General features: G+C 35.1%; 2 protein-coding genes across 6 annotated transcripts in view; one reads left to right on the top strand and one right to left on the bottom strand.

Moving 5' to 3' along the window:
• The window catches only part of LOC131060791 (uncharacterized), a 56,022-nt gene extending 49,147 nt beyond the window's left edge, over positions 1–6,875 (top strand). For 3 of the 5 annotated variants that reach the window (XR_009110442.2, XM_059213544.1, XM_057994191.2), the window contains exon 3: positions 587–857. Coding sequence is in view for 3 of the 5 variants with exons in the window: in XM_059213544.1 (XP_059069527.1) it covers positions 587–591 (5 nt within the window). In the remaining 2 variants the exon portion in view is untranslated. Of the gene's footprint in view, positions 1–586; positions 858–6,612 lie in introns of those variants that run through there. The other 2 variants (XR_009110441.2, XM_057994190.2) reach the window with 1 other exon arrangement.
• On the bottom strand, positions 1,006–4,258 carry LOC131060790 (uncharacterized). The gene is made up of 2 exons (XM_057994189.2): positions 3,480–4,258; positions 1,006–2,556 (listed from the first exon to the last, which is right to left on the bottom strand). Exon 2 carries the CDS (start codon positions 2,431–2,433, stop codon positions 1,006–1,008), a length of 1,428 nt encoding a protein of 475 aa, XP_057850172.1. The 5' UTR covers positions 2,434–2,556; positions 3,480–4,258.
• Positions 6,876–14,191: the final 7,316 nt, after the last annotated feature.

Here is a 14,191-nt window from a genome sequence, read left to right as displayed (position 1 = left end):
AAAGAGAAGATACTAAAGTTTGAGATGGGTTACAAAAGTTTACTGGATCGATGTCAATGGAGTGATTTTCCACAAGCGGAGGGCTCAAATCATACAGAAATCAGATAATTCAACGAGAATGTGACAGGATAGAATTTCAAAATAATAGAATTTCAGAAAAGTATTGCTATCATACACACGAGGAATACAGGAAATTGCATACTCATCTTAATGTATCTCCATTAAAAAACAAAAGATCACTAGAGCTACAAGTTTGGAATGTAAATATTCATAGATAATGCAAATTACTAGTCACTAAAGCCACAAATTGTTTAAAAAGAACCCAAAGAAGAGTGAGGAATAGTAAAACACAAACCGGACAGACAACTCTGATTGGACAGAAAAAATGCAAACCAGACCGGTCATTAATGAAAGGAAAGGATTAGAGATATATTGAAGCATCGCATGCAAGAGATTTATTTCAATGCTAAGAGAGTTAATGGTAGTTATTTCTGATTGTTGGTGATAAAATTAAATTGAGAGTGAAAATAATGGAGATTTTGAGAGTATTCGTTCAGTCAATGTGATTTATATTCTTTGCACACAGGCTGATACAGCTAATCAGTGAAGGAAGCAGTTCAAACTTCAGAGGTTGTCAATTCTTTGAACCAGGAGAAGAGATGGAGATGCCATTTTAACTCACAGAAGCGCGCATATTTTCAACTAGAAAGCCCTAAATATATGGTAGCCTAGGTATAATATTTTGTTGCTAAATTTCAAATTTTGAAAAATGGCAAGATGAAAACACAATTGCAGAGATTGACATTGAGACATATATACTCAAGATTTAGCCCAAAATTAGAGCAGTAACTTAAAACTTTGTCCATTTTGCATTTCATTCAACAAAGTTGTAACTGAAAGAATACATAATTGGGGAAAACCTTAGCTAGTATTGACTGAAGCTCTTGTTTTCAGCATTAATTTGTACTGTGCTTGGACCTGCCAAAACCAGCATCGCCACTTTTATTACTGACAGCTATTGCCCACTGTGTAGTCATGGGCGTAATAACCACCGTCCAAGAATTGATAAGGAGGACTTGGAAAACAAGAAATTGGACTGAAAGCCGTCAAGATAGTAGACGACTGATGTTCTTCAAATGGCTTTAGACAAATATTTCTAGCATCCTCTACATGTATTTCATTGTTAGAGGAAGACTGACCTTCACTTATGCATTCTAAACCAGCGTTGCAGCTGATTGAATTCGGCACTAAACATTGTGCACAACATGTAGAGGATACTGCAGATAATGGGAAAAACCCCTGTCCGAAATCCGGCGCAGGTTTTTCTGATACTATTGGTGGATTTGAGTATGAGATTGATCCCATGGATTGTAGACTGCTTCCTTCCTGTTGACAAGTGGGGCAGTGAAGAGTACTCTGAAGTGAGCTTTGGATATCACTCTGCGGATGGATGAAAGATGAATGCGAACTTCTGCAACGTTTAGAATCACCCAGAAGTGTGGAGTCCTGCACAAGAAAGGAGCTGTGGGCATTGCCATTGCCATTCTCACATACAGTGTCCATGGAAGAAGCGAAACTTTTCTTCACAAACCCAAATGATTGAGGAGGTTTGCAGTTATCAATTAATGGTTGGGATTGTTTGGCGCAGCTTTTTTCCCTGGTTCTCTGCCGAGCTCTCTCTCTGGCCTTGGTTCTATTAGCCTTTCGCTCGTTAGGGTTTGCTTTTGCCGTTCCTCTGAGACTTGCTCGCTTCATGACAGTTCCCCCCTTTTGTGCATCTGTGTTGCTGTTGCTGTTGCTTGCTGTAGTAGATGCAGGGAAAGAAGTCGCTGCTAAAATACTTCCATACTGATCTAACTTCTGCGAGAAAGTTAAGTTTTGGTACAGAAGTGATACTTGCGCAGTATTGGAATAAGCAGGAAGTGCTAACTCACGAATTGCAGGCTGAGCTTTTAGAAGGAGCCATTCCACAGTCTGACTTGGTTGATCTAGGCCCAGCTTGTCTTGCAATTCATACAAGCTTGTAGCGGTATCCACGGACAATCTCATCCGCCTGTCTCTTGGTCCTTTGGAAGTGATTACTTTACTGTGCCTATCTTTGCTGCCTCTAGGTTGAGAAATTCTGTACACATTGAAAGCCTTTGCAGGCAATTTAGAGGCAAAATCCAGATGAACTGTTCTTCCCTTAGCTGTTTTCGCAGGCAATCCCTTCTTTCTAGGTTTTTTCTGAACTTTTTGGCTAACCACCGTGGATTTGACTGCCTTTCTCCGAGAGAGGTCATTGGATGCAACATGAGTTTGATCGGCATTAGGACTTGCGCCAAGCCTGCCGCTATACTTGTACTCACCATATTCCGGCCTCTCATCAACCCTTGCTTTTTCTCCAACACAAGCATCATCTACAACCCAAGAAGATATTTCGGGAAAATTCATCAGTAACACACGGAGATCCGAACACAGTTTGGCTGAAAAAAGACACTTGTTCTATTCGACTTTTAAACTTGTCAGATCTCCCCAGCTTCTTCTCATTCGTTCAACGGATTTTTTTTGATGCTTCTGTCATCATGAAACGCGTCTATAATTAGTTTCTGTAACATTTTTTTCCATTCTTAACACTTGCAGAAAGCTATTTCCCTTCCCTAGATGCTTCCTATAACATAACCCTAAATCAGCTCTAATTAAGACTCCCTCGCTCTCTCTCCCTGGATCAACTTATCCCGATTTTCACTATCCCTAAAAGACGCTTAAGAAGCAGAGATTAAAGACGTTTCATCATTGTTATACCTATATGTCAACGATTTAAAATCCACATAGGGTTTAAGACCTGTTAATTTTTTTTTGGTTTTTTTTTGGGTTGAAAGTCTCAGAGAGTACTGCGCGTCTACGGAAAAAGAAAGGGTTTAAGTACTAAGCCAGCATTAATGACTGCTGCTACTGACTCCTGTATGTGTCAGTAAATGCTACTTACTCTTCTTTCTGTCAAATATATTCATTTTTTCACAAGGCATGGTCAAAAGAAAATGGAAATTATGCAGTTCTTATGAAATTCAGAGAAAATGAATTGATAGACTCGCTACCTATAGATTTTAATGGTGATTTTCATGAAAACTGGTGAGTTTAAGCAACCCGGAGAGGAGAGTCTTGAACTTCAAAGGAATACTACCAAAATTCAAACGACCAAAAGTTGTAGCGGGCACTCTAATAGCGATTCTTCACCGTACATTACCCTTACTCAAACCACACATTACGGCCACGAAAAATAAAATAAAATCAACAACAATCATTAGAAATTCTGTGCGTAATCATCAGTTGTTATCTTTCATATTCATAGCTTTTATTATTACACTTGATTCTCAGACTTGTGTGTATTCCTCCCACCCCAGTCCCACCAAAAGACAATGAAGCAAAGCAGCAGACTGCAAAATAGACCGTATTCCAAACCAAATAATTAGACAAACGAGGGGCGAGAAACCATTTACCTGTGTTAGTAAGACCAAAGTAGACTTAAAAACAGGCAAATTAGGCCTTTCATGGCGAAAACATGAAATGGCTAAATCAGCAGGGTAATTCAGGGAATCTGTACACCTGCTGAGATTTTCCAATACTGGAAGGAAAAAAAAACAGCATTTATAAGAGAGCAAGAATGGCAAAGTCTTGAAAGTGAAAATCTGTAAAGGTCTGAATACCAGGAAAGGATAAAATAAACAAAAACTGTAAGTAATCCTGTGATATGGATGGATGACAGCTGAAATTTCCCACTTTGAACTCCTAACCAACCAATGGATAGATTATTAGCTGTCGTAGCCTCATTAAAGAATATGTACTTAAGTGGATGCCAAGCACTTTCCACTTTGATGGACCGTCGGGGTACTTTTCAATCATGTTTTTACAAGCCTCAGGATAATGGAAGAGACACAAAATGCAAATGCTGCCGGGGTTCACTGTTACTGCCATTCACATCATCCCTTCCACAGTTCCTTCTCCTCTGAACTGCCATGTGATCTCCACATGCAACAACAAACATTTTGCCTTTGCCCATTCATGTCCATGCAACTACACGCGTAGCCTTGCATGTGGATAAGGGAACACGTGGACGTGGATGAAGCATTCAAGTACAGTAGGAATGCCAAGACCAGACCAAAGGCAAAGGACTGTACTGTACGTTTTGGGTACTCCTTGACCCCATCAATCCAGTCCCTCTCAACCTTTTTCAGTAAATACCTATCTCGCCCCTGGACAGAGCCCGAATGCTGATGGGACATTGTCACGCCTGCATTATCATCATGCACCCGCCACCCTTCCTCTTTCTTACCTATTTATACTTGACACTCTTTCCCTCCCCCTTCCTCTGCTTTCCTCCGCTCTGCCCTCTCGGCCCTCCGCCTTCCCCATACAGCCCTCCCCATTTGGACCTTGTGCCAGGATAAGATTCATTCAACTCAACCGTACCCACATATCTGTGCTCCTCCATGATAAAAAAGATAAAAAGATGACACTTCTATGATGATACTCATTCATTCCCCACAAACTTGTATTGTTATTCTCTCCATGAATTCATTGAACATTGCAACAGCCTTTGACCGACTACTTTGAGACTTCCTTCTAATTTGGCATTTACTTTGAAGGTGCGTTTTCCCTTTCAAACTTAACATGCTTCAAAGCCTAGGTTTTTCGAATCGACTTCCATTGATAATCACCGTTACACTAATTTTTTTTAATGATTAGATTAGGGGAAGACCGTTTATGTTTCAATCATCATTTATTCTTTGTACATTTAACTCTCTAATTATTAATATTAAGAAAAAAAAAATTAAAAGTTTTCTAATAAATTTTACATGTATCAATAGTCGCTTATTTTTTAGCATTTTTGGATCATAATTGGTCCATTTGTGTATCATTATTGGTGCCCATAGCACATGACTACTAAGGGCATTTGTGCATAAGAATTGACAATTTTAAGTGCATGCTTGTTGGGGCATCTTTAAGTAGGTATTAGGCGACACTTGGAAATGTGTATTTTTTGACCCTTGCATGCATAACACAGTCCACATCGTACATCACTACTACCCATAAGCTAGAACAATAGCTATAAGTAGTTAAGTAGCATGCAAAGAGAACAAAAAAAATCATCAAAATTCGATGTACTATTTGGAATCTATGGATGTGCAAGTTAGCTATAACATGTACCGGTACACTTCCCCTAAAAGATTTTTTGGAAAAAAAGTTGCAACTTTTTTTGCATTATTTGTTTTAAAGCATATTGAAACATGAGAAAATTATAAGTAATATCAATTTTAAACATGTGATTTTAATGATAAGCAGATTAGAGATGGCATTTAAACATTACAAAGAATCAAATATCTTTAAAATACAATTGGAGGATAGGTGGATTAGGGATGGTATTATAATGTTAATACGTATTAAATATCTCTAGAATAAAATTGGCATGCTAAGAGGATAAATGAGATAAGGAAGGTATTTTAACATTACATGGAATTAAATTAAATATCTTTAAGATATAATTGACATGTCAAGAGAATAAGTGGGGTATGAATGGTATTAAAACATTACAAGAAAGTAATATAATTAACATGAAAACATATATGAAATAAGATCAAAGATGATAATTGGAAAGGGGTTGTTTTTAGATAAGTAGAGGGATCTTAAGGAAACAAAATAAATAGAGAAAAACATATTAAGGGGAAAAAAATTGTAAGGTGAGAATAGAACCTTGAAAATAATAAACTAAAAGTTTGATAAACCATAGGAGAATTTGAACACAAAGTGAGAAAATTAAGACATTAAAAAATAAGACTACGTCTATTAACTTGAATAGGAAAAAAATAATAATACTTGCATTCAAAAAATGTAGTTGACAAATAAGATGGGAAACAATTATTTTTAAACAAACAAAAAAATAAATGTAAATGGCCAACAATACTATAAAAATTTCCAAAGAAAACATGTGAGAAGGCACAAAGTACAAATAAAATGTTTAACAAGTGATTGGAAAGGGAAAGAATTAAGAGTAAACTAAAAAGATACAAATGAAAAGTAGTCCAAGAAAATAGTGAAGAGAGACATTAATAAACATACTTTAACTAAAAGATACCTACAAAAGGATTGTAATAGAAATTGTTGGAGTTAAGGGAAAGAGGACAAGCATCATATGGACAAGAAAGAAACCAAAAACAAGTGAATAGGGTGGGCCAGGCTACACTTTGAAAAATCATAATAGAGGAAATATATTGACTAGGCTATTAAATCTCATAATTTTTATGGTATATTATTTATAACAAGAAGAGAAACTCATATCCCAACCCTTGTTTTTAATGAGATTTTTTGTTAATTTGTTTTTTCATCTCGATGGCTTGACATAAACATCTCTTGTATTATTTATCTTTGATATATGAAAAATTGTATATCTTCAATATAAATGTTTTGCTTATACATGGTATTGTACTTAACTCTAGTAGGTTTGTTTATGTAATAACATATTTATATCTAATATATAAGAAATACCATACAAGCCTATCACTTTATAGATACTTGAATTATGTAGAGAATCGTTATGATCCTTGGAATATTTGATGAAGTGTATCAATGTTGTAGGCAAAAGAATGGTGGAATGCCTTTTTCTTTCAAGATTTTTGTAATCCTATTCGATCATATCTAAATGCATGGAAGGAAATCATTAGGGGTGCTTAAATATTTGTCACCCTTATGAGAGTTATCCAGATGCACTATGGCTTGTATCAAAAAACATCTAGAGATATATTTATGATTACAACCATTCTCCCTTAAAACCTCTAGTAAGTGCATAATGTATTGGTCAATATGCTTTTATCAAAATTCAATAAGATTCAATCGCAATAGTGAGCTACCAATAAGTTCAAGCTCATTAGTAATTTAATTCCTTTAAAGATGTTTAAACAAGAACGAAAATCTTCTAAAATTATCTAATCCATCTTATTAATTGAATGTGGTCTCATTAACATGTACTATTTAAATCATTATACTTTAAGTGAAATAAATTTTAATTTTTGATTTTCTAATATATTAGAGAAATTTACAAATATTGCTCATAAGAGTAACAACTTACAAATGAGGCCAAAAAGGAGCTCCTATATAGCATATTATCTTAAAAAAATAGGCAAACCTTGTCCAAAAATAATATAATCAATGAGGGTAAAATATTATGTATATCATGAAGTACATACTAGATCCCGAAATTAAAAAAATTAAACTCAATATCATTAATTGATATATTTGATCGCTAAAATAAAAAAAATTAAGCTCAAATTTGGTTGGCTCTAACTCATTTGACTAGTTGTTGCAAGTTAATTAAACACATATTTGCATAGTTTATTTTAATGACCTTGTATTAAAGGCATTCAATTGTACTTATCTTTAGCTTTCTCTCTCATTTGCTTTTTTAATTCAAATCTATAGGGATTTCTAGGATTTTATTTTATAAGAATGCTATGATTGACACAATAAAAAAATAATATTTACTTCAGCATTATGATCTAAAGCATCTGCATGCTTGCTTCCATCTTAACAATTATTAGTGCACTCCTAATGGGTTGGCCTAGGAGATGTGTTCCCTAGCAATATAAAAATACTCTTAAGATTTTCATAAATACTACTCTAGCATCCTAAATTGTACTCCCTTAAAATTTTGTCCTAAAAGGGACCTGCTTTTGCTCTTGCTATGCAAATTTATCACCATTTTCAATGCACACATCATCCCGCCCCTCGATTCTCATCTCTGATTGGGCAGGACTAGGACATGGCACCCTAGTCCCCCCCAGGACCAAAGCACCTAGTGCCCTAGTCCTCCTAATTAGGACCCAAATTTGGGCCCCTTAACGGTCATGAAATATGAGTGGGAATTCTAGCTTTGTGTCAGCTCATGTTGGAAAATTAAATTGTTTTTCGACGGGAAACTATAAAAAGAAGTCTACCCCTCATTTGATCATCCAACAATAATATTGATCAATCTATCTAAGAAATCAACCATTCAATTTCAAACAAGTAAGCAATCAGTCTTCCTTCAAGCATTAGAGAAAAGATAAAATCAAGATTCAAGCATTGGAGATGGCATTAATGTTCTATGTTATTGAAGACTTTGAATGCAACCTAAATTCCATGTGGAGACAAAGAAAACTTCACAGGGAGGTATAACATTTGTGTTTCAGTCATTATTCAACATCTCCCTGAAAAAGAGAACATTTCCTTTATTGCAATTTGATCAAATTTTATTTCTATTTCATGGGTAATTTCAAAATCGGGGTTTGACTTTGGAAAACCTCTATTTCCAATCTATTGCCCCTTCTTTCTATGTGTAGGAAGTAGGTACGAAGCTGCGATCTTTAGGATAAGCTTTATTTACAAAGACAAATTGATCCCCCATTGGAGTGCAAAAAGTGCGAAGAACCAGTGTGACTATCAAATCGGTCTTGAAAAATCAGGAGCTCTTTCTAGGAATAGGTCTGAATCCTCCTACAATCCTCAGATCCAAGTTCATGGATCAATCTGACGATTGTAGCTCATTTTTTATGCATTTTTACATCAATTTACAACACATTTACCCTAATTTTAGCATTTTCACAATTCAACTCAACAAAAAGCAATTCAATCTTAACCCCTGGTAAATCCAATATAATTCTCAGCCCTTATCCTTGCTGGATTATGGATAGATCTATTAGGTTTACCTCCCTCTTTTCATGTGATGGTCCCTAAGTCATAAATTAGTGGTTTCTTCCTCCTATGGTGGAAACCCTAATTTTTCACCATTACATTTTGGTGAATCCGACTCCTCACACTTGTAATTCTGATGTATGTTCTCAGATCTGAGTGTTCATGCAATTTCAAAAATTAAATTTACATTTTCAAGTTTAATTTTTCTTTGAATTTTAATAATTTAGAGGTTAAATTCACAAAAACCCTAATTTTAAATTCTAAAATTGAGCTTTTAAGTTGTCTAATTTGGGTTTATAATTTTAGATCTAACTATTCCTTTAATTTAAAGTTCAAAATTTACCTCCTAGATCTCATTTTAAAATTGAATTACATAAATTTAGTGGTTGAATTTGCAAAAACCCTAAATTATAATTCTAAACTTTACCATGTGTGTTGCATAATTTTTCAAATTAATTTTTCAGATATGATCTTTATGATGCTATGCTATGATCTTAATGTTTTTATCTTTTAAATTCACAAATCAAATTTCTTAATTAATTGGTTAATAAATCATTTTTCACAAAATTTGTATTGCTTAATCATAATTTTCAAATTTAAATTCAAATTTCCCTCCTTTGTGCATGAGTTTTACTACTATTAGGCCTACCTATAATATTCCTATGAGAATAAGTTGTAGAATTAAGGATTCCTAAGGTTTAATTACTAAGGATATGGAACTTAATTTGGATAACTTATTTTATGAGAATGTGGGTGATTCTTCTATTCCAACAATTGATGTTATTTAACCCCATTCTTTACATAATGATCAGTATAAGGGTTTATCACTAAGTAGGGTTTTTGTTGACCAATTCGAGAAGATTGACAATGAATTTGAAAATCTTCAACAATGGATTAGTCAACAATACTTGGAAAGTGAGGCTATTCCATTGATTGAAGGATTAAAAAGAATGGTTCAAAGTGATAAAATTGGGGTTGATTTGTTGCGTGGCCTTGCTCATATTGTTGACACTAATATTATTCCTTTGAAAAGTTGTGCTAAAGTCCTTTGTTACACTCAACCTCCTAGTCATGCTAATCATTCTATTCCTATGACTACTTCTATCACTTGTGTCCCTACTTTTACATCTAACATCATGGCCACTTCCACACAAAATGCCATTCCTACACATGTTAGTCAAGAGTGCAACATTGCTAATCAAAACTCTTTCATCCCTCCTTTTGTGAGTCTTCCATTTGTTACCCAATCATCTCCCATACCTACCTATCATAGTGTTCCACCTCCTTATTCTCAACCTCCTCCTTCATTTAACAATGTTACTCCTCCATCCCAATCCAACATGTCTAATTTCAACCCATCCACAAAAGCAACCATTAATAGCCTAACTCAAACCGTGTCATCCTTGCAACAAGAAATAGCTTCCATGAACCAATCAAAGTTTAATGCGCCCACATTTGATGTAGCGAGCCCATTATATAATGACATTGTTCATGTTGTCTCTCCTAAACATGTGAAAGTTCCTCAATTGGAGCTTTACAATGGAAAAGGTGATCTCGTGACTCATGTGAAAACATTTCAAACTTTATATAGTGGTTTTTCTTATGATCAAAGACTTTTGGCTAAATTATTTACTATAACGTTTAGAGATAAAGCTTTTCAATGGTATTGTTCTTTGCTTCCTTATTCAACTACATCATTTCAATAATTGGCTAATGCTTTCATTCAACAATTTCACAATAATATTAGTCCTAAGATTACTTTGACAGATTTCGTACATTGTAAGAAAGGTGGTAAAGAAAAAGTGACTAATTTTATTGGTAGATATAAGCATTTGTATTCTTAAATTTCCAATTCTATACCTGATCAAGATGTTCAAATAATTTTTATTTCTAATTTTTAAAAAGACATTAGGGATAAGCTTCTTTTTTTGAGTTTACTTCCTTTAAGCAGTTGTATGAAGTACTTCATAGCTATAGGCTTCAAGTGAGTCAATTTGAACTATCTCCTTAAATGGCTCCAGTTGGTAAGAATGAAAGTGCTCAACAACCTTTTGTGAAGTTCAAATCAAACAGGGATTCATCAAGTTCAATGGCAACAATAATACCTAGGTAGCAGCCACAACAACAGGTGTGCCTTCTTTATATATGTATTTTTTAAGTAATTTAATCCTTTTTTTGAATCTTTGCATAACATTATAACACAATTCTTACAAAAAATATGTTGAAACTTCCTCCTATCAAACCAATTGACACAAGCAAACCTTTGCCACATTATCATGATGCCAGCCTTTTGCCAATATCATCGTCAACTTCTCTCTAGTAGATATGAGGCATATTAGCTTTCATCATCATAGTGCTAGTTGCATCCAAGATAGTTTTGTTCTTCCTTTTCACAACTCTATTCTGTTGAGGTGTCTGGGGTGCATACAACTATCTCCTTATCCCATTCTTCTCACAATAGCTGTTAAATTCACAGAATGTGAATTCTCCACCCTAATCTGACCTTAAACATTTAATCTTTAATCATGTCTCTGTCTCAACTTTAGCTTTAAAGATTTTAAACTTTTCAAATTCTTCAGACTTCTCCCAGAAAAGTAACCCACATCATTCTTGAATAGTCATCGATGATTAGCATGAAATATCTATCACCCTGAAAACTTTTGATTCTAGCAGGACCACACAAATCAATATGAGTAAGATCAAGAACATCAATAGATTTGTCTTGTATACTCTTAAAAGAAGTTATGATTTTCTTTCCCATTTGACATTCCTTACATATTGGATTATAGGGCTTTACAATCTTAGGTATATCTCTATCTGCCTTAGTAGAACTAATCTTCACAATGCAATAAAAATTCACATGACACAACCTCTTATGCCATAGCCAACTCTCATCAATTTGCGTAATTAAACATGTCTTCTCACTGGAGTTCAAATGAAAGATATTACCTTTAGTCTGTGTACCGGTTGCAATCTCCAATCCTGATCTATTGATAATCTTGCATTTTCCATCCTTGAATTGTAACTGAAATCCTTTATCCACCAATTGTCCTACACTCAAAATATTATGCCTTAAACCTTCAACATAATAAACATTATCAGTGTTATGCTTACCATCCAATGATATTGTTTCTCTTCCATTGATCATGCATTCTTTGTCATCTCCAAATCTAACCAAACCACCATCACATTCTTGCATAGATAAGAACTTCCTTTTATCTCTAGTCATATGATGTGAACATCCATTGTCAATTACCCATTCATCCTTTTCTTCAATTTTAGCAGCAAGGGCCTTCTCTTGAGGTACCAGATCATTTTACTTGATAGCCAAAAATACCCATTCCTTTCCATTGTTGGATCCACTAGTTGAATCTTGTGCCATTTCATCATCAAAATCAGTCACACCTTCCTCATCTGCATAGTAACATGATTTGTCTTTGTTTTTCCTGTACTTATACTTGTTTTGATAAACATGGTTAGGCCTAAAATATCTTCTAGCTCTTTCTTCAAATCTTGAATTCCTTTCAGGACATCTAGATGCAAAATGACCTATCTTATTAAATGCAAAGCATTTAAAAGGTGATTTTCCTTCATACTTATTTCCTACCGGTCCTTTAGGTACTCTTCTAGCAAATAAGGCTTCAAGTTGCTCAAACTCTTCATCTTCTTTCTTCATATGCTCTAGTTTCTTCGCATATAAAGCTTTCCAATCACTCTTACTGGTTCAGATTTAACAGCTCTAGAAGGTCCAAATTCCGCAAGTTCAAACAAAAATAACTTCCCAACCAAGACATCCCTATTAACATAAGTGTTTTCCATAGTTCTCAACTCATTAATTGCAGTAGCCTTCATCTTATAAGCTGGTGGCAAAGCTCTCAGTACTTTAGAAACTGTTTCATCTTCGCTCAGAGATCCACCACAATATTGAATTCCCAAAACAATCTCATTAACTCTCTCCATAAAAGAAGTAATCCTTTCATCTTCTTCCATCTTCAGGTTCTCATCCCTCACCCGGCGGTAGGGTCACCTTCATTCAGAGTCTCCAATTTTTCCCATATAGACTTTACAATTGTTTTGTTAGTTAGTCCCATTATTTGCTAATCAGAAAGTGCACACAAAAGGGCTTCTCTAGCTCTACAATCATTCTCAAGCTCTTTATCCAGACCTGCCGAAGGAGGATTGCCAGATTCTGGATTAAATGTTGTAACACCTTTCGCAACGATCTCCCAAATTTCCTTTCCAAGACATCTCAGGTGAGTCTCCAACCAAATCTTCCACACCCTATAATATGTTCCATCAAGCCTAGGAATTTCTCTTTGGAAAATAGCTACAGATGTATTTGATGAACTTGAACTACTAGATGCCATAGGATCTTCCTCAAGCAGTTAAGCTTCTGTAGATAGGACCAAGCTCTGATACCAATTGTTAGACTACTTAAATAACTAGAGGACAACTGAGAGGGGGGGTGAATCAGTTGTCACCAGATTATAGAACTTTAATCATTTAAATTCTTATTACCGAAACACATAAACTCAATACCTGAATGCATAAACCAAATATCAGAATAACAGATATAACAATTAAACATAAACATAAATCACAGAACAATTACCATCCATCCATAACACATGACACCAAGATTTATGCGTGGAAAACCCGGTAAAGGGAAAAAGCCTGGTGGGAAGCCTACCCACAGTCAGATAATACTTATGCAGTAAGTATGTGATTACAATTTGAGGGGAATGCACATGCAGGAAGGCCAACAACCTAGAGCGCACTGTTTAACACAAAAGGAGGTTCACTGACTATAAAATAAATCCATACTACAATTGGGAATTAAGATTGAACTGCAAGTATAGCATCTCTTATGCTTGAGTACAGTTTCGGTTAAGCTCAATACCAGAGGCCTTAAACCTCTTTTACGAACCCAATTCGATCACCTATGATTGACCAAACCTTCTGCATATGATTACAACATTATTCACACACAAATAATCCCATTACCTTGACCTATGATCTACAAAGAGATCTTACATCATATCTATACCAACCCGAGACCTAAACAATGAGGTCAGCCACCTAAAAGATAATACTATAAGTTCATAACATAGAACCACAATCCAATGATCAACCAATTCGGGTTAGGCCAAAAATAATGTAAACAAATCCTTAAATCTCGTTGGTAATGCAACATGAACATCCTCCAACACATTACATAAACCGGTCCATAACTTAGATAACACCTAACCCAAAATAGGTTGCCATAAACCAAATCCAACACCACCGATGAACTGGAACATGAACAAGATAACCAACAACATCTCAAAACACCAGTTATCACGTGCATCAAAAGATCTTCAACAAAGCTCTGTCGGTAAAACCCTTACCGATGACCAAAAGGCTTACTAGAACAAATCATAGCTTCTGAGTCATCAAATCCTAAACCAACTGATCATGATACACATCTCAATATCATGAATGACAGATC

The sequence above is a fragment of the Cryptomeria japonica genome, chromosome 10 (genome assembly GCF_030272615.1).
Source record: "Cryptomeria japonica chromosome 10, Sugi_1.0, whole genome shotgun sequence".
NCBI classification, from domain to species: Eukaryota; Viridiplantae; Streptophyta; class Pinopsida; order Cupressales; family Cupressaceae; genus Cryptomeria; species Cryptomeria japonica.
The sequence above is the reverse complement of the archived record's forward strand: the minus strand, read 5'-3'. Positions and strand labels throughout refer to the sequence as shown.